At 39.6% G+C, this 23,640-nt stretch overlaps 2 protein-coding genes across 5 annotated transcripts in view; both read right to left on the bottom strand.

Moving 5' to 3' along the window:
- Nucleotides 1-9,587, bottom strand: part of TEX11 (testis expressed 11) — a 212,587-nt gene extending 203,000 nt beyond the window's left edge. Inside the window, exons 1-2 of the mRNA XM_055565760.1 lie at nt 9,458-9,587; nt 8,603-8,660 (exon numbers count right to left, since the gene is read on the bottom strand). Coding sequence (XP_055421735.1) covers nt 8,603-8,639 — 37 coding nt within the window. The 5' untranslated portion in view covers nt 8,640-8,660; nt 9,458-9,587. The remainder of the gene's footprint in view (nt 1-8,602; nt 8,661-9,457) is intronic.
- A 9,449-nt stretch (nt 9,588-19,036) lies between these two features.
- Nucleotides 19,037-23,352, bottom strand: SLC7A3 (solute carrier family 7 member 3). 4 transcript variants are annotated; one of them, XM_055565761.1, is made up of 11 exons: nt 22,968-23,352; nt 22,475-22,633; nt 22,115-22,292; nt 21,808-21,920; nt 21,460-21,682; nt 20,893-21,032; nt 20,699-20,801; nt 20,293-20,459; nt 19,987-20,153; nt 19,547-19,655; nt 19,037-19,414 (listed from the first exon to the last, which is right to left on the bottom strand). In XM_055565761.1, the coding sequence occupies exons 1-11, from the start codon at nt 23,335-23,337 to the stop codon at nt 19,284-19,286; spliced, it is 1,860 nt and encodes a 619-aa protein (XP_055421736.1). In that variant the 5' UTR covers nt 23,338-23,352; the 3' UTR covers nt 19,037-19,283. The 4 variants fall into 4 exon arrangements, with proteins under 4 accessions (XP_055421736.1, XP_055421740.1, XP_055421739.1 ...); XM_055565765.1 differs by having other exon boundaries at nt 23,217-23,352; XM_055565763.1 differs by having other exon boundaries at nt 19,328-19,431.
- Between the last annotated feature and the right edge of the window lie 288 nt (nt 23,353-23,640).

Genomic DNA, 23,640 nt, shown 5'->3' with positions numbered 1-23,640 from the left:
ACACATGTATACCTGTGGCCGATTCATGTTGATGGATTATGGTAAAAACCATCACAATATTGTAAAGTACTTATCCTCCAATTAAAATAAACTAATTTAAAACTAACTTTTAAAAAAGAAAAAAACCAATATAAAACTTTTAAATTCAACCTCATTTTTTTAATCCAGATATTTTATTAGAATATCAATTATAACTCCTAGTTACATAGTATATGAGACTGTGATTTTGACTTGTGAATGTTCTCTTAATGTTTTATATAATTCATTCTTTGTCAAAATAACCTGATCCTTTCAAAACATATTTTCAGTGTCATTCAGTTGAGCAACTTGACTGACACCAGCTGAGGCAATGACAGCACTGGAGTTCTTTAGGATAAAATGCAGTCAGCAAAGCTGAGTAAGTAAGAGAGATCACATAGCTGAATGGTTGAGAGTTACACTATGAAGGAGAGACTTTCTTCTGGGAGAAGTTCAGAAAAAAGCTTCTATAAATACAGCCTATTCCTGAGATGTGAAGACAACATCCTGTATTAAGGTTATATCAAGCAAGACTGTACATTTTGAAAGAAAATGATTAAATTATCTTCCTGGCTACTGAAATAAACTATGATTTACAATATGATTTCAGTTAATTTAAATGAGATTCATCCTGGTTAAAACTGGGGAGTCAATCTATTGAGGCAGTCATGTTAAACTGTACCAATTAATTCTAATTAGGTAGATAGCATTTTAGGTACAGTATAGGGAAAATTTCTCTGTCCTTGAGGACAGGAGCTTCTGTTACAACATGGAAAAAAAAATCTATCAACAGTCCTGCCAAGTCTCTCCCCATGACCTCCATCAACTCAAGCAGTCATTCAAAAGCCAAAGCAGTTCAAAGACTTTCCAGGGGCCAAGATTTTACTCCAAATCACAATAATTATCTGCAAATTCTTCAGTGAGAAAAGGACGAAAAATGGCAATAAAGTTAACATTTGCCTAGTGCTTTATATAGTCTCTTAGTTTTTTCATATGCATTTTCATTTAATCATCAATGTACTCTGTAAGGGAGATTATTTATTTAAAGAACTTTCTTCTTTTTTAATATTTATTTATTTGGCTGGGTCTTAGTTGCAGCACACAGACTCTCTGGTTGTGGTGTATCGATTCTCTAGTTGCAGCATGCAGGCTTAGTTGTCCCTTGGCATGTGGGATCTTAGTTCCTTGTCCAGGGATCAAACCCACATCCCCTGCACTGCAAAGTGGATTTTTAACCACTGAACCACCAGGGAAGTCCTGGAATCTATTTTTATTTTATGAGATGCAGGCACTGAGATTTAACAAAGCATAGTAACTTCTTAAAACTGACAGAAAGAGGAAGTAGTAAACTAGGACTTGAACTGAGGCTTTCTAATATGAAATCCTATACTTTCCACTATATTAGGCCTATTGAGAAAGGCCTGGAAGAACTGACTTGCCAGGACTCTGAGACAACTAAAAAATAGTAAAGAGAGAATAAATGAGCCAACACTATTCAGAATGCTACACTATAATTCTGTTGTGGGCTAAGAAAATCTCCCAACAGAGGCTGGTTTCAATGAGGACAGTCAAAATGTCCAAAACAGTGTCAAGGGGGCATGGGAAAAAAATTGGACAAACAGGTTAGTGATGGACAAAAATCACACTGCAAATCATACTGCCTATCTTATGGTCAGAGAGACAATCATTTTTCTTATGCAATGTTCCAGGAGGACCCAACTGACAAACTGGGTATGGCACAACAGAATCCAATCAGTGAATCATAATGCCTAAGTCACATGAAACTGCATGCACCATAGTTTAAGAGAATTATTCACAGCAATGTATTGTAGTTCTGAGCAGAACCTTCATCCTTGAGAGCAACTAGGAAAGGATACAGGGCAGGGCTAACTCCATGAAAACCATGACAGTTAGAAATGATAAAGCTCAACAGGTACCCAAAGTACCCATAGCATGTTAAATATCAAATCTGATGGCCACTATGACTTCATTCCAAAACAACCTCTTCCCTACTTCATAATACTGTTATTCTTTCTTGCTCCAGACAGAATTGGCTCAGGGACTGGAGCAAACTTAAGTCTGGGTTCATCATATGTCAAATTTTAGAGGGCAACTGGCTGGGCAGCAGAGAGGGTAAAAAGGCAAGAGATGACTAGATCATGCTAATCAAAAAAGTAATTTCCAACTTGATTCTGGTGAGGAAATACATCTAGTCTCATCCGGGGCACTAAACTTTAGAGACTAAAGGGTAGAATTATACTTACTCTGAACAAACTATAGCAGTAGGAGGAATATCTCAAAAAGCTACAACTCAGTCCTCTCAATCAAATGCACATTGTATAAATGTTTCAATGAATTTGGTATTTCCTTCACACGCCTATAAAATGGAAGGTCAAAAACCAAACTCAACTTGCCAATTCATCCAATCCTACCCCTAAGTATCTGTATAGATTTACAAAGTCTCTGTGTAAGTTTTACTCTCATTACATCTTCTTACCCACTGTAGCTGAGCCCGGTTGCTCTTGACTGAGTCTTTTATTCAGCTGAGATCTGGTTTGTTTTAGTTACCACCATACCAAAGGCTATTTTTATCTAAGTACTTAATTAACTTCTGTTTACATAGTGTTAACACATTAAAAACCAGAGACATTACTTTGCCAACAAACGTCCGTCTAGTCAAGGCTATGGTTTTTCCAGTGGTCATGTATGGATGTGAGACTTGGACCCATTTCCCTCATCCTTCTCCCCCAAAATTATAACTATGTGAGATGATAAGATACCTTAAACAACGTTACTGAGGTAATCACTTTGCTATACATACATATATAAAAATCACTAGGCTGTACATCTTAAACTTACACAATATTATATGTCAATTTTATCTCAATAAAGCTGAGGAGAAAGGTGAATAGGAGGAATTGGTAACAGAAGTTCATATACAGAGAGCCTCAAGAGGCCTTCAAAGAGATGAACCAAAATTCTAAATCTAGAGTTAAAGCCAAGTACAGAATAAGACAGTGGCCAGGCTTTGGAAACAACAGAAAATCAGGCAGGTTGAATAAGCATACTCAAGAGTACTTGCGCTCATCAATGAATTTGGTAAAGTTGCAAGATACAAAATGAATATACAGAAATCTCTTACATTCCTATACACTAACAATAAAAGATCAGAAAGAGAAATTAAGGAAACAATTTCATTTATTATCACATCAAAAGAAAAAATACCTTGGAATTAACCTATCTACGGAGGCAACAGAACTCTACTCAGAAAACTATAAGATACTGATGAAATCAAAGATAACACAAACAGATCGAAAGATTTACCATGTTCTTGGATTGGAAAAATCAGTATTGTGAAAATGACTATATTACCCAAAGTAATCTACAGATTCAATATAGTCCCAATCAAATTACCAATGCCAGTTTTTCACAGAACTAGAACCAAAAAAATTTACATTTTGTATGGAAACACTAAAGACCCAGAATACCCAAAGCAATCCTGAGAAAGAAAAACAGAGCAGGAGGAATCAGGTTTCCTGACTTCAGACTTATCCTACAAAGTCTATAGTAATCAAAACAATGTGGTACTAGCATAAAAACAAATATAGATCAACAGAAAAGGATAGAAAGTCCAGCGATAAACCCACACACCTACGATCACCTAATCTATGACAAGGGAGGCAAGAAGATATAATGGAAAAAAAGAACCTCATCAATAAGTAGTGCTGGGAAAATTGGACAGCTACATAAAAAAAAATGAAATCAGAACACTCTCTAATACCATACATAAAAATAAACTCAAAATAGATTAAAGACCTAAATGCAAGACCAGATACTATAAACCTCTTAGAAGAAAAGAAAGGTAGAACACTCTCTAACATAAACCACAGAATGATTTTTTTTTGATCCATTTCTAGAGTAATGAAAATAAGAACAAAAATAAACAAATGGGACCTAATTAAACTTAAAAGCTTTTGCACAGCAAGGACTTCCCTGGCAGTCCAGTGGTTAAGACTCTGTGCTTTCAATGCAGGGAGTGTGGGTTCGATCCCTAGTCAGAGAAGTAAAGATCCCACATGCTGTGGAGCAGCCAAAAAAAAAGGAATCCATAAACAAAATAAAAAGACAACACATTGAATGGGAGAAAATATTTGCAAACAAAGCGACCTATAAGGATTACTCTCTAAAATATACAAACAACTCATGTAGCTCGATATCAAAGAAACAAACAACCTAGTCAAAAACTGGACAGAAGACTTAAATAGACATTTCTCCAAATACAGAGGCCAAGAGGCACATGAAAAGATGCTCAACATCACTGATTATTAGAGAAATGCAAATCAAAACTACAATGAGGTATCACTTCACACAAGTCAGAATGGCCATCATCAAAAAATCTACAAACATTAAATGTTGGACAGGGTATGGTGGGAATGTAAATTGGTACAGTCACTATGGAAAACAGTATAGAGGTTCCCTAAAAAGGCAAATATAGAGCTACCATATGACCCAACAATCCCACTCATGGACATATATCTGGAGAAAACCATAATTTGAAAAGATACATGTGCCCCAATGTTCACTACAGCACTATTTACAATACCCAGGTGATGGAAGCAACCTAAACGTCCATCAAAGGAGGAATATGGTTATATATATACACACACATACACACATACAGAGGAATATTACTCATCCAAAAAAAAAAGAACAAAATAATTTCATCTGCAGCAAAATGGATGGACCTAGAGATTGTCACACTGAGTGAAGTCAGACAGAAAAAGATAAATATCATATGATATTGCTCATATGTCAAATCTAAAAAAAATGGTACAAATTAACCTATTTACAAAACAGCAATAGTCACAGATGTAGAAAACAGAATTTTAGTTACCAAAGGGGAAAGAGGGGGGAGGGATAAACTGGGAGACTGGGATTGACAGATACACACTACTTTATATAAAACAGATAACTAAAGAATCTACTATATAGCACAGGAAATGCTACTCAGCACTCTGTAGTGACCTATATGGGAATAGAATCTAAAAAAGAGTGGATACATATGCATGTATAACTGATTCACTTTGCTATAAGCAGAAACTAGCACAACATTGTAAATCAACTATAATAAAAATTAATTCAAAAAAATAAATACTTTTTTAAAAAGCATACTCAGAGCTTGCTGCCTAATGAATTAATGTCTTAAGTTTTTAATAACATAATATTCTGCCCTTGGCTCTACTCTATTTAACAATTTTATCAATGATTTGCATGAACAAGTTGAGAGAGAGACAAGAAATAAGAGACAAGATATAATCAGGAACAAAAATTAAATCCCCAATTACAGAATGACATTAATGTAAGAAACAAAAAGTCCTGCATTTAAGTCTCTGAAACTAACTCTACCAATATGACAGTCAAGATGTAGCTTAATATAAGCATGTATTTAAAAAACACTGAGGGTCTTCTGGGACCAAAAGCTCAAAATGAGTCATTAGTATGGTGTGATTGCCAGCTCCCAAAAACAGGAAAAAAAATTCAATCTTAGCTGTAACAGTATCTAAAGGCAGCAATGATCATTTCTAAACCTAAAGCAAAAGATTATTTTGAGCTTATCATACTGAACCGAGAGAACTGTGTTCTGTTCTGTGTACCATACTTTAAGGAATAACATGAAAAGAATAGAGCATGTTCAGAGGACAGCACACAAAATGATCAGAGGACTAGAATCCATGTAATATGAGGAATGACTAAAAGAACTAAAAATGTTGAATCTGAAGAAGAGACTTTCCAGGGACAGAAGTATTTTAAAATAGTTGAAAAGCTGACATGCAGAAAAGGAGTTACAATGATTTAGACACAATGAGTATAATTTAGACCAATTTCTGTTCCTTTTTGACCTTGAAACTGACTGTAATTGTTGATTCAAAAAGACAGATGTTATGTCAATTCTCCCTGAGAAGAAAATAAGCTAAGCCATCACATGGCCTTTTGTGATCCATTTTTACAAAACTTGACTAAAAAGGTTATGTACACAGAAGATAAACCTCAAATGGAAAATAAATCTATGAAAATATACCCAACTTCGCTACTTAACAGATATGCAAATTAAAACATCCATGTAATACATTAGAGCAAATGGAACTGGCTGAGGAGTATCTAAGAACTCTCTATACTCTCTCTGTAAATCTAAAACTGTCCTAAAATAAAATGTTACTTAAAAACAACAACACCCTTCAATCATGCAAAATTTTTTAAGTCTGACAAAAGCAAATATTAGACAGAATAATAGGGAAAGAGAAAGGAAGAGGCAGTATAAATTGTTCAAACTACTTTTGACAATGATTTGGCAATATTTGTTAAGTTAAAGATGCTTATAGCATTTCACCCAGCAGTTCAAATTCTTAATTACAATCCAGAGTAGCACTGCCACTATAGGGTAGCCACTAGCCATATGAGACTATTGAGCACTTGAAATGTGGCAAGTCCAAAATGAGACATGCTTTAAGTATAAAATACATACTAGACTTCAATGATTTTGACTAGAAAAGAAAAAGAATATAAGCTATTTCATTAATAATTTTTATATTGATTACATGTTGAAATGATAGCATTTTGGATATACTGAGCTAAACAATTTGTATCGTTAAAATTAATTTCATCTGTTTAAGCTTTTTTAATGTGGTACAAAAAATACAAAATTCTTTACGTTTGCACTATGTTTCAATTGTTCAGCACTGCCCTAGAGCTTCATCCACTAGTGTTCAAGAAATAAATTAATTTAATGAGTCATAACCAACATTTACATTTTTAAAAGAAAAAGCATAGAATAGAAAATATCCTTCAAAAAGCACAGAACAGAAAATATTACATACACATGCACTGTATGTAATAAGGGTAAAATGATTTCATTAAACTTTTGATACAGTGTGTATATACCAAGATGTGATGGAAAATATATTTCCTTTCCATAGGTGTTGGTGGTAGTCAAAAATGTTTGAAAGCTCCTGATAAACTCTTCAAAACACAATGTTGTAATGCTGTTGAGATTAGATAAATAAATTGTGGTACACTTATAGTCAGTGTAATATTACTAATAAGCAGTGTAAATAAATGAACTAGAGCTAAAATATCTGTATGGGTAAATATCCAAAACATAATACAGAGCAAAAAAAAAAATACAACTTGCAGGAAAAAAATCATACAAAATGATAACAATTTATGTAATATTTCAAAGATGAAAAAAAGGCACCTTATCTTTTAGAGAGCATCCCTGGGGGCTCAGATGGTAAAGAATCCACCTGCAAGGCAGGAGACCTGGGTTCAATCCCTAGGTTGGGAAGATCCCCTAGAGGAGGGTATCGCAACCCACTCCAATATTCTTGCCCAGAGAATTCCCACGGACAGAGGAGCCTGGCAGGCTACAGTCCATGGGGTCGTAAAGAGTCAGACAAAACTGAGCGACTAAGCACAATCTTTTAGAAGCATGTGGCAAAATGTGAAGGTTCAACAAAACTTTGTGGTAGTTTTACAGGTCTTCATTATATTCCTAAACTTTTCTGTGTGCTTCAAATATTTATGTAAATACCAGGTCTCAAATACAATATATTTAAAAGTAATAATCTCTACTCAATGTTTTTAATCCTTAAAATGAAAGTGAAAGTCACTCAGTCGTGTCCAACTCTTTGTGACCCCATGGACTATACAGTCCATGGAATTCTCCAGGCCAGAACACTGGAGTGGGTAGCCGTTCCTGTCACCAGGGGATCTTCCCAACCCAGGTATCGAACCAAGGTCTCCCAAGTTGCCTGCGGATTCTTTACCAGCTGAGCCACAAGCGAAGCCCTAAAATAGCATATCCTAAATTAAAACTTAAGGTTAAGTGGTAGTGGGCTTTGTTGTTGTTGTAAAATAATAAGCATTAACAAAATACTGACCTAAACTTTTTTAAATCACAGATTTGTAGCCAATCTGGTTATGACGTATTTCATTATTATATGAACGTGAATGCAAATGTACCATAGGTCTAATCATGTCCCTCCAAAAAAGAAGTACGGTAAACTCTCCCATACCTGGCATGGTTGCGGAATCTGGTTTTCTAGTCAATTGAACTGCTTTTTAAACTAAGAATTCCCAAAAATATCATCCATTGAGTACCAATTTTCAAAAGAATTAAGATATAATAAATTGCACTTAAACCTAATGCTACACAGGATATAATTTATTTTTCACTGATGATTATGGACAGGCACTTCAGGATCTAGCAGTAATTTTTTTAATGTCCTTTTAACACAGATTTTTATTTCAGATTAAACCAGAGTTACTACGCATGCACAACAATCCCGAGAAAACAAGCTATAAATTGTGAATTCTATTTCCTTATGCTAGTTTTTAAAAGGATTCCAGTGTCTTAAACATTAACATTGTTTTCCAATACGTAAATGAGAAAACTTGGAGCTATGGATACTCTGAAGAGACAAAATTAGGAAATAAAATACATTCAGATGATCTGAATAAGATAAGGCAGCAAATAGTTAAACATTTTCTTTACTATTTTTACATTTTCTAGTGTAAAGCTAGATACCTTTAAAGTCCATGACACGAAAATCAATGTTGTCCATTTTGGAATCTCCGGCCCAGGCCTATGAAATAAAATATTTTAATATTCTGTCCTTTATTCTCCAGCTTAGCAATAAATTTCTTTTCAAATTTTTCCTGTCAGTTCTGTTCCAAAAGAAAAAAATGCTGAGGAGATTTTTAAACCCAGAAAAAGCAGTTAACGAACGCCAGGGTCAAGCTCCTCCAACGTGAACTCGGCTTCGAGAAAATTTTCATCTGCTGCGCAACACAAAAACCGCCCCCTGGGCCCGGGTTACCCTGTGATTGGTCTGTCTTCTTGCTGCCTCCTCTAATTGGTTCAAAATCTCCCCTGCCGCTCATACGTTCAAAGCATCCAATCACTGACCGTCTTTTTTCCCGCTCTCTGCAGACCCAACTAGCGCGCCTCAGCTCCCCGCCCCCAACGGTCACTAACCATGAAGCTTCAACCGAATTTTAAGTCCGTCACATCCAAACTACAATAAATATCTCCCACTTTCGGTGGCCCCACACCACTGTCCATACTTCATCCATGTCCCCAAACCCTGCCTTTTGCCCACCTTCCTTCACCCAAGAGTCAGTTCCATAGTTCAAAATCACTACCTCAGAACCACTTTAAAAAGTATTTGCCTATGGCCTATTCATGTTAATGTCTGGCAGAGGCCATCACAATACTGTAAAGTAATTACGGTAAATTACGGTAAAAATCTGACTAAAATAAATAAATATATATATATTTTTAAGTGGTAACCTAACGGCAGCATCTCCTCGCTAATTAGAAACCACCCAACTAACCTGTACCTGACCCTCCTCTAGCACTTCCAACCAAAAAATCACTCACAGCAGCCGGCAGAGCCGACGCCACAAAGCTCCTCCGCAAACCGAGTCCACAGCGAGAGCCGTCGAAGAAAAAGAGAACGCCAGACGCAGGACGCTAGGAAAGCTCCTCCCCCAAAGTGACGTAAATCAAAGGACGTAAATCGCAGAGCCGTCGCAGAGCGGATGTAGAACCTGAGCTTCCGGGCACAGTCTGTACATGAAGTTCTGGGGACGCAGTTCAGAGGGCTGGGTGAGAATCACTGAGAGTGAGGGAGTATAGTGTAATACTAAAACATACTGCAGTTACTACGGGAAGAGTGCAGATGGTGAGGGTTACAGAAAAGAGGAGAGCAGGTCTTCGAAAGAAAAAAAAAGGAGAGAGCAAAGAAGGAAAGAAAAGTAAAATAAACAATGTTGCGCACTGATATTCAAGATATGTTTCTGCTGCCCTGCCCTTGTCAAGTCTTAAGAAAAATACCCAATGACTCCCCTGCAGGTTCACAGCAAGGGCAAGGGACCTACCCATCTCCAAACAAATGATTTCATTGATGGTGTGGAATATATATATATGAATATGTTTGATTCCAGCTAAATCTATGGGTGATGCTTGCAAGGAAGGAGTTGGCCTCCACCGAAATCTCCACTCAGAGACAGCAGTGTTAAGACATGATGTCTCCATATTTGGAGACATCCCATATCAAAACATTAACAAGCCTCCCACCTCTTGCCTCACATACCCCTGTTTTAAGCCCTGTGCACCTCAGTCAAGCCAGTTTTAAGCCCTGTGCACCTCAGTCAAGCGAGATGCAGAGCTGGCTAACAAGATGGAGAAGAGATTATGGCTTCAAATCTGGGAACTCTAACATAGCTTCCTCGCAACCCTGAGAGTCTCAGATTCAGTCATTATTTACTATGGAAAAGATGAGATTTCTAAAAATAATTTCTTTTCCCTCTTCAAAATTTTGTGCATCTAAATCACATAGTATCATGAAGAAAAGGGGGTAAAACAGGAAGTACTGCTGTTAAATACTTTTCTTTTGGATCCTCCTCTATTAAACCCTGGTATATAATTCACAATCCTCTTCACTTTCACTTTTTACTTTCATGCATTGGAGAAGGAAATGGCAACCCACTCCAGTGTTCTTGCCTGGAGAATCTCAGGGACGGGGGAGCCTGGTGGGCTGCCGTCTATGGGGTCGCACAGAGTCAGACACGACTGAAGCGACTTAGCAGCAGCAGCAGCAGCAGATTGCTAAATTAGGGGAAGAAATATGGTAGAAAAGGGCAATGTGTGTGTGTGTGTGTGTGTGTGTGTGTGTTCAGTTGCTTAGTTGCGTCCAACTCTTTGTGACCCCATAGACTGTAGCCTACCAAGCTCCTCTGTCCATGGGATTTTCCAAACAAGAATACTAGAATGGTATTTCCTCCTCCAGGGGATTTTCCTGACCGAGGGATCGAACCTGCATCTCCTGCATTGGCAGGTGTATTCTTCGCCACCTGGAAAGCCCAAAGGCAGTAGAGTATCCCATAATTGACTGAATCTTTATGCACTACATACTGTGTGACCTGGAGCTAGCTACTTAGAATCTCAGTACATCAATTTCCCCATCTGTAAGATGGGAATAAAAGTCATTCTAGGCTTCTGGTTCAATGGAATAGTGTACATATTAACATCTAAAACAGTGGCTGGCATATGGTAGGTACTTATCAAATGTAAGTTCCCGTTGTAATTCCCTATTTCCTGGTTGGCAGTTAAGAGCTCCTAACTTCCATCATCCCACCCAAGCTCCTGGCTGTAGCATAACTTCTTTGTTCATGGATGAACTAATGAACAAACAGGACAATAATTAGACCTCAGTTCTCAAGCCTATAGTGGTCCTTTGAGAGCTCTTAGTTTCTAATAATGTCTGTAGTAGAATGGCTATTATCCAAGATTATATAAGGCATCCAGGAATCAAGTGACTCAATTGATCAATACTGACTGCAAATATGACTCCAAAGTCAGGTCTACTTACTGAGCTGACACCACTGCATTGAAAGGGCCAGTGAAAAAAGGAAAATATGCAGAAAGGTGAAAAACCCTTATGTTGTTTTGGTATCTCCAATTTTTTTTTTTTTTTGGTCTCGATAGCCTCTTTAGATGTTACAAGTAAGTAAGATTAAGAGACAGAAAAAAAAGTAAAAGAGAGAGAGTAGAGGAAAGGAAATAAAAGAAGCTGGTGCATGTTGAGAAGGACATGCAACAGTGAGCAGTGAAATACCATTAAGTAGCACTCAACCGGCTGTAAATTATCTTCCCTTTCCCCTAGCATAAACTATAAATTTTCCACTCCAACCCTTTAACAAATTAGTGCAGAAATGGTGAGATAAGTACATAAGGCAGGTGAACAGCTTGGACTCTAATGAGAGCTTATTAAGACTCTCATTAATAGAGTGGATTAAAAGAGAATAAGCAACTGAGAATACAAATTAGTTAATAAGCATTACACCTTGTCAAAAGAAGAAGAAGACCTCTAGAATAAATATAAGTATAGGCTGGAAAATTCCAAAAACATACTAATAATGAAGCAAGGAATGGGCTTATTCTATTAGATATTAAAACTACCATAAATAAAATTGTATGGTAATAGTGCATACAGAGAAATGGAACAAAATAGAGTCCAGAAACAGGTCCAGGTATATATAGAAAGGATTCAAATCAGTGGAGAAAAGATCTAGTCAGGAAAAAGTACTGAATTGCGATAGCCATTTTAAAAATATAATAAAACCAAATCCCTGACTTACTTCATATACCAAAATGAATTCTGAATTAATCAAGGACTAAATTGAATCATAAAACTTCTAAAGGAAGTTTGAGTGAATATTTTATAAACACAACAAGATTTAAACATGATCTGAAACCAGAATCAAAATGGAAAAATAATAAGTTTTACCACATAAAAATTAAAATCTTCCTAATGGTACTGTAAGCAAGGTTGAAAGACAAACCACAGATTAGAAAAAGGTACTTTCAACATATGTAATAGATAAACAGTTAACATATCTAACATAAGAGCTCTTAAAGTTAAAAACAAATCTAGCACGTAAATCAGCAAAGAACGTGATCAGACAATTTGCACAGGAAGAAATATAAATAACCAATAAACACATGAAGAGATATTCAGCCTCACCAGTAATCAAAGAAATGCAAATAAAGCAAGTGAGTTTTTTTTCATTTATCAGATTGGCAAAGGTTAAAAAGATTAACAAAACTTCAAATTGATAAGATGTACAAAAGACCCACTCTTGTGTACTCTTCGTAGGAGTACAAATGGGTATCAAAATCTTAAAAGTGGGGGTTTCCCTGGTGGTCCAGTGGCTGAGACTCCCATGTTCCCAATTCCAGGGGTCTCAGGTTCAATCCCTAATTGGAGAACTAAGATCCCGTATGCCACAACTAAAACCCAGCACAGCCAAATAAATAAATGAATATATCTTTAAATCTTAGAATGTATATACCCTGTTTCACAACAATTCCTCTTCTAGGAATTTTCCTAAAGAAGAAATTGGAAAAGTCTGCAAAGATAGATTAACAGAAATGTTCACTGACACATTGTAAATCTCTTAAATGTTCTCCTAGTTGAATCTAGACTATTTATACAGCCTAGTGTACATTAATACCATATAGTGGAATACTTATACAGCCTTTAAAGACACTGCTGAGAAAACAACCTAAATGTGTAAGACGGGAAATGCCTGTATCCTACCATTGAATTTTAAAAAGAAAGAAGTTACTAACTGCTCAAAAAGGTGTAATTTTATAGATTTGAATAACTACAAAAACTATTATACAGGGAGTTCCCTGGTGGTCCAGTAGTTAGGACTCAGCACTTTCATTGCAGTGGCCCCAGGTTCTATCGCTAGTCGGAGAACTAAGATCCCACAAGCCATGTGGTGTGGCCAAAAAAAAAAAAAAAAACTATACATACAATAGATATGCAACAAAGATTTACTGTATAGCACAGGGAATTATACCCAATGTCTTGCAATAACCTATAAATGGAAAAGAATCTGTAACAAAGCTGAATCACTATGCTGGACACCTGAAACTAACACAATTGTAAATCAAGTATATGTGTTTGTAGCTGATAAATCGTGTCCAACTTTTTGTGACCCCATGGACTGTAGCCTGCCAGGCTCCTCTGTCCATGGGATTCTCCAGGCAAGAATACTAGAATGGGTTGCTGTGCCCTCCTCCAGGGAATCTTCCCAACCCAGGGATCGAACCCAGATCTTGGGCATCTCCTACATTGGCAGGTGGGTTCTTTACCAGCTGAGCCACAAGGGAAGCCTTCAATAAAAATAAATAAATATAAAAAAAATAATAAATAAACTATTGGGATGGTTTCTGTCTGAGTATGAATGGGAAGCGACATACATGGCTACAGGGACCAACCAATCCCACTAATATGTAAATTGAAAAAAGAAAACAGTTGACAGAAAGATAAACACTTATGTATGCATATTTTAACAAAAATGTGTGGAAGAATATTTACCAAAATATTAATGTTTATCTTTGAGTGTTGGGATTTGGGATTCTTTATATCTTTCAGTTGTTCAGTGTCCTACAATGAACACATTTTTATCATTAGGGGAAAAAAAGAAAAGCTATTTCCATTTTTAAAAACTCACAGGAAGATGAGGAAGTTTTTATCTGATGGGCATGTGTTTTTGCAATAAAGTATGAGACAAAGTCAACAGCAGCGAGTAGGAGGGAGAGATCTGAAAAACGTGACTAAGGTAAGAAATAGTTGTTTCAGAGAGCAGGGCAATCATAGAGAAAAAGAGGATTTCCAGCACATTTGAGGGCCTGGTCAAGCTTGATTGTTAACCCACCCATCTCTGTGACTGCCACCAACAATCTTGAACTACAGAGGTGAAAGTATGAAAAAGATGTTTGGATTCCTCTGGGTGGGGCAGAGAGTACTCTGGAGTATTGCCTAGTGAGATAAAGATATTCACAAGAATGATAATGGTAATAAATTCAGAAATGTAAGTGGAAAAGAGAACAAGCAAAGATTGGAGGAAACTGATAAAAAGAGAGAAGGTATATCTGGAGAGTTGCGGAGTAGCAAATTGGAGGATTCATGAGGTCAGAATTATGGCAGTGGGATTACTTGGGCAAATGAGCGATAACTTGAGAAGATGTACACAGAAAATTTGATGTAAGTGTCTGAGGTATGTGTAATTCACTGAAACAAACCACAGACCCGCTCTCACCTTTGCTTATTATAACACTAATCCACACACCCCCTGTCCTTTAGTTGCAGGCCCTGGAATTAACTGAGTTCAAGAGTGACTGGAATCTACCTCTCCTTCTTTCTTTATCCACTTCAGTACTTCAAAATCCTAGGTTCTGGGGAAACAGAATTATAAACTTTCCCATCTTCTTGCCTTTGGCACAACGTTCCCTCCTCCTGAAATGCTCTCCCATCATATCTGGGAGATACATATTTTACCCATCCTTTAAACCAGTTTAAAAGCTTCAACCTCCAGGAAGATTTCACAGAACTCCCTCATGTGACTGGTACTTCATGCATACCTCTCTTATGATACTTATTATTTCCCACTTTGTGTCTATAATTATTTGGGGCAATTTTAACTCTGACTCTGAAGAGATTGATTAGACCATACTTAAAGAAATTTTCTACTCCAGCTTCAAGCATAGCATCCTACAGAGATTATTCACTTTGTTAACTGTTTCCAAAATATGGTGTAGGCCATTATTTTAGGTGATGCACAGCCAAGCATTTTTTAATAGTTGGATATTTTAATGTATATTAGAAAAATTCTATTTTCCACTTATAATAATGGCAAAATGTTTTCTTTTTTGATTAATTAATTTATTTTTTGGCCATCCTGGGTCTTGTTACTGCACACAGGCTTTCTCTAGTTTCAGCAAGTGGGGGCTACTCTCTAGTTCCAGTGGGTGGGCTTCTAATGTGGTAGCTTCTCTTGTTGCGGCGCACAGGCTCAGTAGTCGTGGTGCACAGGCTTAGTTGCCCCATAGCATGTGGGATCTTCCCGGATCAGGGATTGAACCCATGTTCCCTGCATTGGCAGATGGATTCTTAACCACTGGATCACCAGGGAAGTCCCCAAATAGCTTTTTTAAAGAAGTATATTTAATCTTAAAAGTGGTGTTTTTTTATAAATAGTATAGTACTTACACAGAGAAAAATTCATGAAGGTTATACTTATCTGTCTGAGATCTGGAAACACTGCACTGAAAGAAAAAAGACGTAGAGAACCAAATCAAAGAACTACTCCTTCCTTCACAAATGATTTGTTTAAACAGTAGTGCCAGGATGTATTGGGCTCTCTCCATTGACAATCTCTTTTAAGCATATAAATACAAGAATTGCCCATCTTAAAAAAAGAAAGGAAATCTCTCCCTCAACTCCCTCCAGCTGTGCCTCGAAATGCTCACCTATAGCACACATCCTCCTCACCTTCCATTCAAAATCCACTGCAATCCCCCCTCCCCAACATCTGACAGACCCTGCTCTTAAAATGATCAATTACCTACTAACTGACAAAACCAATGAAACATTTCTGTCGTCATCTTATTTAACTTGACTCTCTAGGCAGTATTTGGCATTGTTGACTGCCCCTAAGAAGCTTCTTCCTCCCTAGACTGCCACATCACTCTCCTGTCTCCTCAGTCATTCCTTCTCCATCTCCTCCTGCACCGCGTCCTCCTCCTCCTCCATCCCTTCAATGTTACTACCTCCAATTTTTTACTATGATTATAAAAGGAATTTTAAAAGTAATGTTTGTAGCTAGTAAAAAACTGAAAAAGTACATAAGAGAAATCAGAGGTTTCTGGCTAATTTTTCCACACACACAAAAAATATGTATAGATGCATTCTCTTTTGTTCTTTCATAGAAATATTTTGCACCTTGGGGGTCTTTGTTCCATTTTGTTCTGTCTCTGCTTAAAATGTGTCTTGGATCTCTGTCCATCTATATCATCTCTTGGCACATATAATTCTATCTCATCTTTTTTTAAGTAAATACCATGCTGTTTCATTTTATTTAGATTTATAAGCTTCATATTCAGAAAAGCAAGATATTCTACCATGCTATCTCATCATTCTAATGGCTGTATTAAGTATTCCACTGAATTAATGTAACTTAACTAGTTCCTGGCTGGTGCACATTAGGTGGTTTCCAACTTTGACACTATGATGAAAACTGTCACTGTAAATATCCTTGTATATGTAAAATTTTAATTCCTATCAATGAAATTATCAGATTAAAAAGGAAGTGTTTTTAATTCTGGTATCATCAAATTACCCTCCACAAGTCACAAGAATGTATATCCCTATCATGCATAAGATTGCCTTTTTACCCTCACTTTTCCCAGTGCCTTGTCATTGAAATTTGTTTTGCCAGTCTGTAAGAACTGAATTTTTATGATTGTTTTCATTTGCATTTCTTTGATAAGTGAGGTTGAGTATCTTTTTTATATTTGTTTGCATTTTATATTCTTTTTCTGAAAACTATATCCTTTGTATCAGGTTATTCATCTCTTATTGACTTTTTATGAGTTCTTTGTATATAAAGGAAATTATATAATTTGTGCTTCAATTTTTTTGTTTATTTCACCCCAAGGCAATCTTTAGCCCCACACAGCTTCCATTACATACTCATCTGCTCTCTGAGTTCAGTTCAGTTCAGTCACTCAGTCGGTTGATGACTTCTAAATCTGTAACTCTAGCTTAAGACCTCTAGCCTAGCTCCAAGTTCCAATTGGTGATTATGTATCTTCACCTATATGAAGCTAAACTCCTGTACATGTTTATAAACTCAGCATATATGGAACTGGATTTGAAAAGTGAAAGTTAGTCACTTAGTCATGTCCAACTCTTTGTGACCCCATGGACTGTACCCCACCAGGCTCCTCTGTCCATGGAATTCTCCAGGCAAGAATACTGGAGTGGGTTGTCATTTCCTTCTCCAGGAACTGAATTTATCTTTCCCCAAATATGCTCTTCTTCTTATGCTCTCCATCTTGGCTAATAATTTGATCATTCGCCCAGAGATCTAAATCAGCCACTTTTTTCTTACCTTGTACATCCACATGAACAAAATTCTTGAAATATTTTGCCCAAATGACTATGATGCTCTTCTAGTTACTGCTGGCAATGTCACACAGTGGTTAAAGAGTATACACTGCAGAGTCAGAACTGAGTTTGTATCCTGGCCCTGATCATTCCAAGTTGTGTGACCTATAGCATATTCCTTACCCCAAACCTGTTCCCTTATCTGTAAAAAATAATTATCATAACATGTACTTCGCTGGGTTATTGCAAGAACTAAGAGATTTATTCACACTATCTGGTCTATAATAAACACTCAAAAAATGGCAGCTATTATCACACTGCCTAAACTTCTCCCGCCCTCTTCCAAGCTATCCTCCTTGCTGCTGCCAGACTAATAAATCCAACCACCTCTTTTGCTTGGAATCATTCAGTGACAACACCCCCTCCCCTCCACACACACACACAATTTTAAGATAACATCTGAATTCCTAGGTAGGGTACACAAGGCCATCCACATGTTCTGTTATCTTTTACCACAACCCCATACTGCTGCCCTTCAGCCACATTAAACTATATGTCATACTCCCGATACAGTACGCCTTTTCATACTCCCACAGCCTTGTGCACACTGTTCACTGGCAGACAAGCCCTCCCCTCAGTCCACTTCATGAACACCTACTCAGGAGAATTCCCTGGCAGTCCAGTGGTTAGGACTCTGAGCGTTCCCTGCAGAGGCCTCGGGTTAATCCCTCATGAGGCACACTCAAGTCAAACGCATCCTTTTCCATGCTTCTGCAGCACTCAGCACTTACCTCTACCCTGGGACAAATCACACTGTTTCCTGCTAACCGGCTTGTCTCCACCACTAAATGATGAGTTCCTTGAGAGCAAGGACTATGTCTTATTCATGTTTGTATCCTCAGCACCCAGCACAGGGCCTAGCATTTTATAGGAGCTCCTCATATGGTTGTTGAGTAAATGGATGAATGAATAGTCCTTGGTCTGAGCAGCTCTAACCTGTTTCCTTACAACAAGTATCTATAACATATACATAGTCCTTTACCCACTCTCTCCTGCTGTCCCCTCTTCTTCCCAGAAGTACCCAACACCCCAGCCAAAATTTCTGTTGTCCAGGCAGTCACAGGAGTCTGGGACTGGTCCAACTAGAAGGAGTGGAACAGAAGACAATGGTCTCAGTGTTGGCCTTGACCAATGCCAGTGTTGAGATGAGAGTCCACCCCCAAATCCCAGAGATGAGTGTTGTTGCCTACTTATTTATAAACTAACCTTTAGTGTAGCAAGGAGAAAGTATATCTCAAGTTTGTTCCCTGAAGTGTGATTAGACTTGATGCTGCTTACACCATCCTACTCAAACCCCAAGCCAATAAGAAGCACACACAAACATAGCAGATACTTTTGTGCTGACAGAGCAAACAAAAGACACTTATCTGAAGTTCTCCACACTGAAAGTCAGGATCCACATCACCTCTAGCAAACAAAGAACAAAACATAGATTCTTTTTCTAGTTTCTTTTAATAATAATTTTTTAAAAGCTGGTTAAGCAACTACAGATACAATTAAAAAGTAAACGAATAAAAAAAAAAAGATGAGAAACAGCAGACACATCCTTGACTCCACAATAAATACAGAGCTCTATCTGTGTTCCCCCACCAACATCCCATGGGAAGCCTAGCTCAGTGTGGTCAGGAGTACACTCCATTATTGTGCAGGGAGACCAGACAGCATTCAGGTGTGATGATGTCAAATCGAATGCACACAGGCACTGCTGAGGTCCAAATCTACAGTTCTGGCCCTAGACTTGAGTGAGGGTTGGTCACTCTTAACCTCTTCCAGGCTGTGCCGCATCCCATAGCCGAAGTAGATAGCAAATCCTAGTGGGAAAAGGTAGCTGTGAGGTAGAGAAATAGTGGTCTGCAAAGGCTTAATATGACTCCTACTTGAGACCAAGAAAGAAAAGAGGTGGGATAGGACCCAAGAGGCCTACTCTTCCCAAGAATACCTACCAATCAGCATCCAGACCCCAAATCGGGCCCAGGTGCCAGCTGTCATCTGCATCATAAGGTAAATATTCACAAAGATGCTCATTAGTGGAAGAAAGGGCAAAGCAGGTACCTGGGAACAAAGCAAAATCTTTGTACAGACCACAAGGTAAGATAGAAGAGATTCCTAACCTTTTTTAGCCAGGAAAGGGAGAGTCTGACTCCTACTCATGCTATGTGTTTCAGTGCCTGCTCATGTAGTGTACCTCATATGGGACTCAAGAAGATGCAGAGTCTGGGGAAATGGAACAGGAAAGAAATAAGCATCAGATAAGATGTTTCGGCCTAGGTATCTCCTATATCTTTCCCTTCTTGTCCAGTGAAAGAAAATGTGAGACTGTGAGGTTTCTAGAACCTATTCTTCCAACATGGGTTAGTTGCGGGGAAAGAAAGAGGTCATTTACCTTAAAGTGAAGTTCAGCAGAGCTCTGTGGCTGTCTCCAGATGACTCCAGTGATCCCAGTAATGAGCATCAGGAGCAGCACAACCACTGCAACCCACACTGGGTCTCCAGAAAGCAGTGGAATGGACCACTGGGCCAGTACTAGGCAAAGGACACTCAGCAGCAGAGCTTCAAGAGTCAAGTTGAAAAGCATCAAAACCAGTTCTTGAGAGCAATATGTTTAAACATTAGGCACCCCATTCTAAGGAGAGCCACCCTCTCTCCAGTTCACATCATGCTGACTCAAGAGAAAAATTCCAATGCTCACCAAGCAGTGAGGAACAAACATAGACAACTTGGCCAGAGACTGGAGTGGGGATGGAGTTGAGTGGACAAAATAGTCCCTGTAGGGTCAGTTTCTCTGCTTCAGGGATCTTCTCCTCCTGCAACTCCACTTCATCTTCCTCATTCCTCATCTCCCGGTCAGGCTGATACCTGAGGCAAGAGGAAGATGGGAGTATTAAGAACAACCCTTAACCATCTTCTCCCAGGCAGGTTAACCTTCCTCATCACCACTAAGGGTAGTCGCATTTTTTGGCAGGGAGGGATAGCCATACTCCTCAAGGAGAGTCAGAATGATGAAGGCAGAGAGCGGGGAAGAGAAGCAGATCCCCATCACTCCTCATCTAAGAATTAAAACCCAAACGACAGTACGCAGAGGAAAGGAGCCTCACCTGAGGATAAGAACACAAATAGCCACCAGGGAATAAGCAAGCAGGGTCCCAATTGACATGAGGTCCACCAGATCAGTGAGTTCAAAGAGGAATGCCATGAATGCTGAAATTGATGAGCAGAAAACATGAGCTAAGGCAAGAGCAAAGTGAAGGGAGTTGGTGAAATAACAAAGGGAATGGCAAAGAGTTTTCACCTGCAATAATGCCAGAGACCACAGTGGCCACGATGGGAGTGTGTGTGCTGGTGTGGATCCGGGCAAGGCCACGAAACAGGAGGCCATCCTCTGCCATCGCATAGATCACTCGAGGCATGGGGAACATAGAGCCCAAGAGGCTGGAGAGAAGAATGCCCAGAGCGGTGTTGACCGGGTATCTCTTTCCTCCAAAATGTGAGCTTAAGGAGCCTCCACTTTCTGCTCACAGGCCTTTTAAGGGCTTTTAAAGGGCCTTTTAGGGCTTCCCAGGTGGTGCTAGTGGTAAAGAACCCACCTGCCAATGTAGGAGACGCAAGTTCGATCCCTGGGTTGGGAAGATACCCTACAGGAGGGCATGGCAACCCACTCCAGCATTCTTGCCTGGGACATCTCATGGACAAAGGAGCCTGGCAGGCTACAGTCCATAAGGTCACAGAGAGTTGGACACGACTGAAGCAAATTCTCATGCAGGCAGGCATGCAAGGGCCTTTTTAGGGGTAGTCTCTGGTATGGAACACTATCACCTGAGACTCTGGCAGCAGAGGAGAACAAACATTTGACACTGACCTGGTAGAGAGAGCACAGAGGGATCCAATGGCTACAACATAGCGGGCTGGGGCCCACCCAGTATAGAGAAAGGCCTCAGGCAAGGGACTCTTGGGTTGAAGCTGGTAGTAAGGCATCATGAGCGTGAGCGCCGAAGAGATCCCAAAATAGGCCAAAAAACAGACGAAGAGTGAAATCACAATGCCTGTGGGGATGGAACGCTGAGGATTCTGGGCCTCTTCCCCTGCAGGAAGGGGCACAAGGTCTGAATCAGAGAAGCAGGCTTGCTTCTCTACCCTTCCCCCAACCCGCAACACCACCTGAGCACAACAAGGTGCACAAGCCCCAGTGGAATGGAATGACTGTTACCAGTGGTAGCAATACAGTCAAAACCAACGAATGCGTAGAAACAGGTCGCTGCTCCACGGAGAATCCCCTCGAAGCCAAAAGGCACAAACCCTCCAGAGCCCAGAGGGCCCAAGCTAAAGTGAAAGAAGAGACAGAAAAGGTAAGGGCATGTTCAGCCAACTGTTCTTTTTCTCTGAAGCCCAGCTACTCAGCTGGGTCTTCAAGGCCTAGGTTCCCATCCCCACCCCCAGCCCCACCCCCAGCAGAAACCCTCAGTGCAGCTCCCCTGTCTCCACCATGCTCCCAGCTTTGTATCTCCTCTCCTAACCTAGAAGTGTCATTGAGTCCGGCCACGGCCAGTCTGTAGTCCTCTTCTGTGAGCTTCCAATTGTGCAGATCTCCCTTAACGAAGCCAGAGATGATGACAAAACCAAGAACCAAAAGATTCACCACCGTGAACACCTTGGTAACTAGGGCTGACTCACTAGCCCCCAGAGCCAGCAATCCTGTGGGAAAGAGGCATTCAGGACTTTAAGAAAGGCCTCAGTCCCAGCTCTGTTTCCCTGCCTCTAGATGCAGACCTTTACTCCCCAGTCTCTCTTCTTTCTCACAGCTACCACCTCCACAAGCTCCCAGGCCTAGTCCCCACTAGCCCCACCCCAGTCACTGTCCCTGTCCCTTGCCTCACCAGTGAGCAACAACACAAGGCCCATAGCAAAAAAATCTGGATATTCTGCGAGGACATGGGGAACATGCAGTGAGATGCTCCCCTGCAGGGTCTGAGAGATGTGGTTCCCAATCAGGTTGTCAAAAGCTGAGCTCCAGGCCCGGGCCACACTGGCTGTACCTAATGGAGCAGAGGGAGAAATACGGGGTCAACTTTCCTCTCTCATCTCCTTTCCTCCCTCTCCCAGACCAGTGTCATAAGAACCCTGCTATTTTCACCTATTCTTACCTTTTAAGAACCAAAACCAGCCAATTAAGGAAGCCAGGACAGAGGTAGGTAGAACGAACAATTTCTCCACACCTTCAACCCACCCAGCTCCCCCAACAAATACACGCATTTATGAATATTTAATTCCTGTGAATGATGAATATCTTGCTTCACCATTCCACCCAGATTTCCTGACTCCAAGCCCCTTCACTGGCTGCGTAAGTGCCCCCCTGCCCCACCATCTCACCGATGACATAGGAGAGGATGAGGTTCCAGCCAGTGGTGAAGGCCCAGAGTTCACCCACAGTGACATAGCTGTAGAGATATGCAGAACCAGAACGGGGCACCCGAGCACCAAACTCCGCATAGCACAGCCCAGCCAACATAGAAGATAGGGCGGCCACCAAAAAGCAGATCACAATGGATGGTCCTGCTTTATCTTTGGCCACCTCACCAGCCAAGACATACACGCCTGCACCCAAAGTGCTGCCCACACCTAGGGCCACTAAATCCAGAGTGCTCAGGCATCTGGCAAGGCGAGTCTCAGCCATGCCTGGCTCCAGCGTACGTCTGCGTACCAGCTTTTGACCAAATCTGCAAAGCGCCTGCCACAGCATTCTAGCTGGAATTGAAGAGGATGCTAGGAAGGATCTGGTGAAAAACAAGACAAAAGACCTTCAATAGGGCTCATTATCCCTAAGCTCTGAGAGTGAATTACAATACCCACGCCACCAAGTAAAAGAATTGTGGGGGGAGGGGAGGAGGATGTTGAGGGGACAAAGGCAAGTCACTCTTCCTCTAACCTCAGTTTCTTCATTTGCAAGTAGGAATAACAATACCTCACAGGTTTGTGAAAGGACAATTTCAGAAAAGGCACGTGAAATTCCCCATCCTTCAGTGGTCTGGCACCTTGTAGATGC

Source organism: Bubalus kerabau, chromosome X, assembly GCF_029407905.1.
Source record: "Bubalus kerabau isolate K-KA32 ecotype Philippines breed swamp buffalo chromosome X, PCC_UOA_SB_1v2, whole genome shotgun sequence".
Taxonomy (NCBI): Eukaryota; Metazoa; Chordata; class Mammalia; order Artiodactyla; family Bovidae; genus Bubalus; species Bubalus kerabau.
The sequence above is the reverse complement of the archived record's forward strand: the minus strand, read 5'-3'. Positions and strand labels throughout refer to the sequence as shown.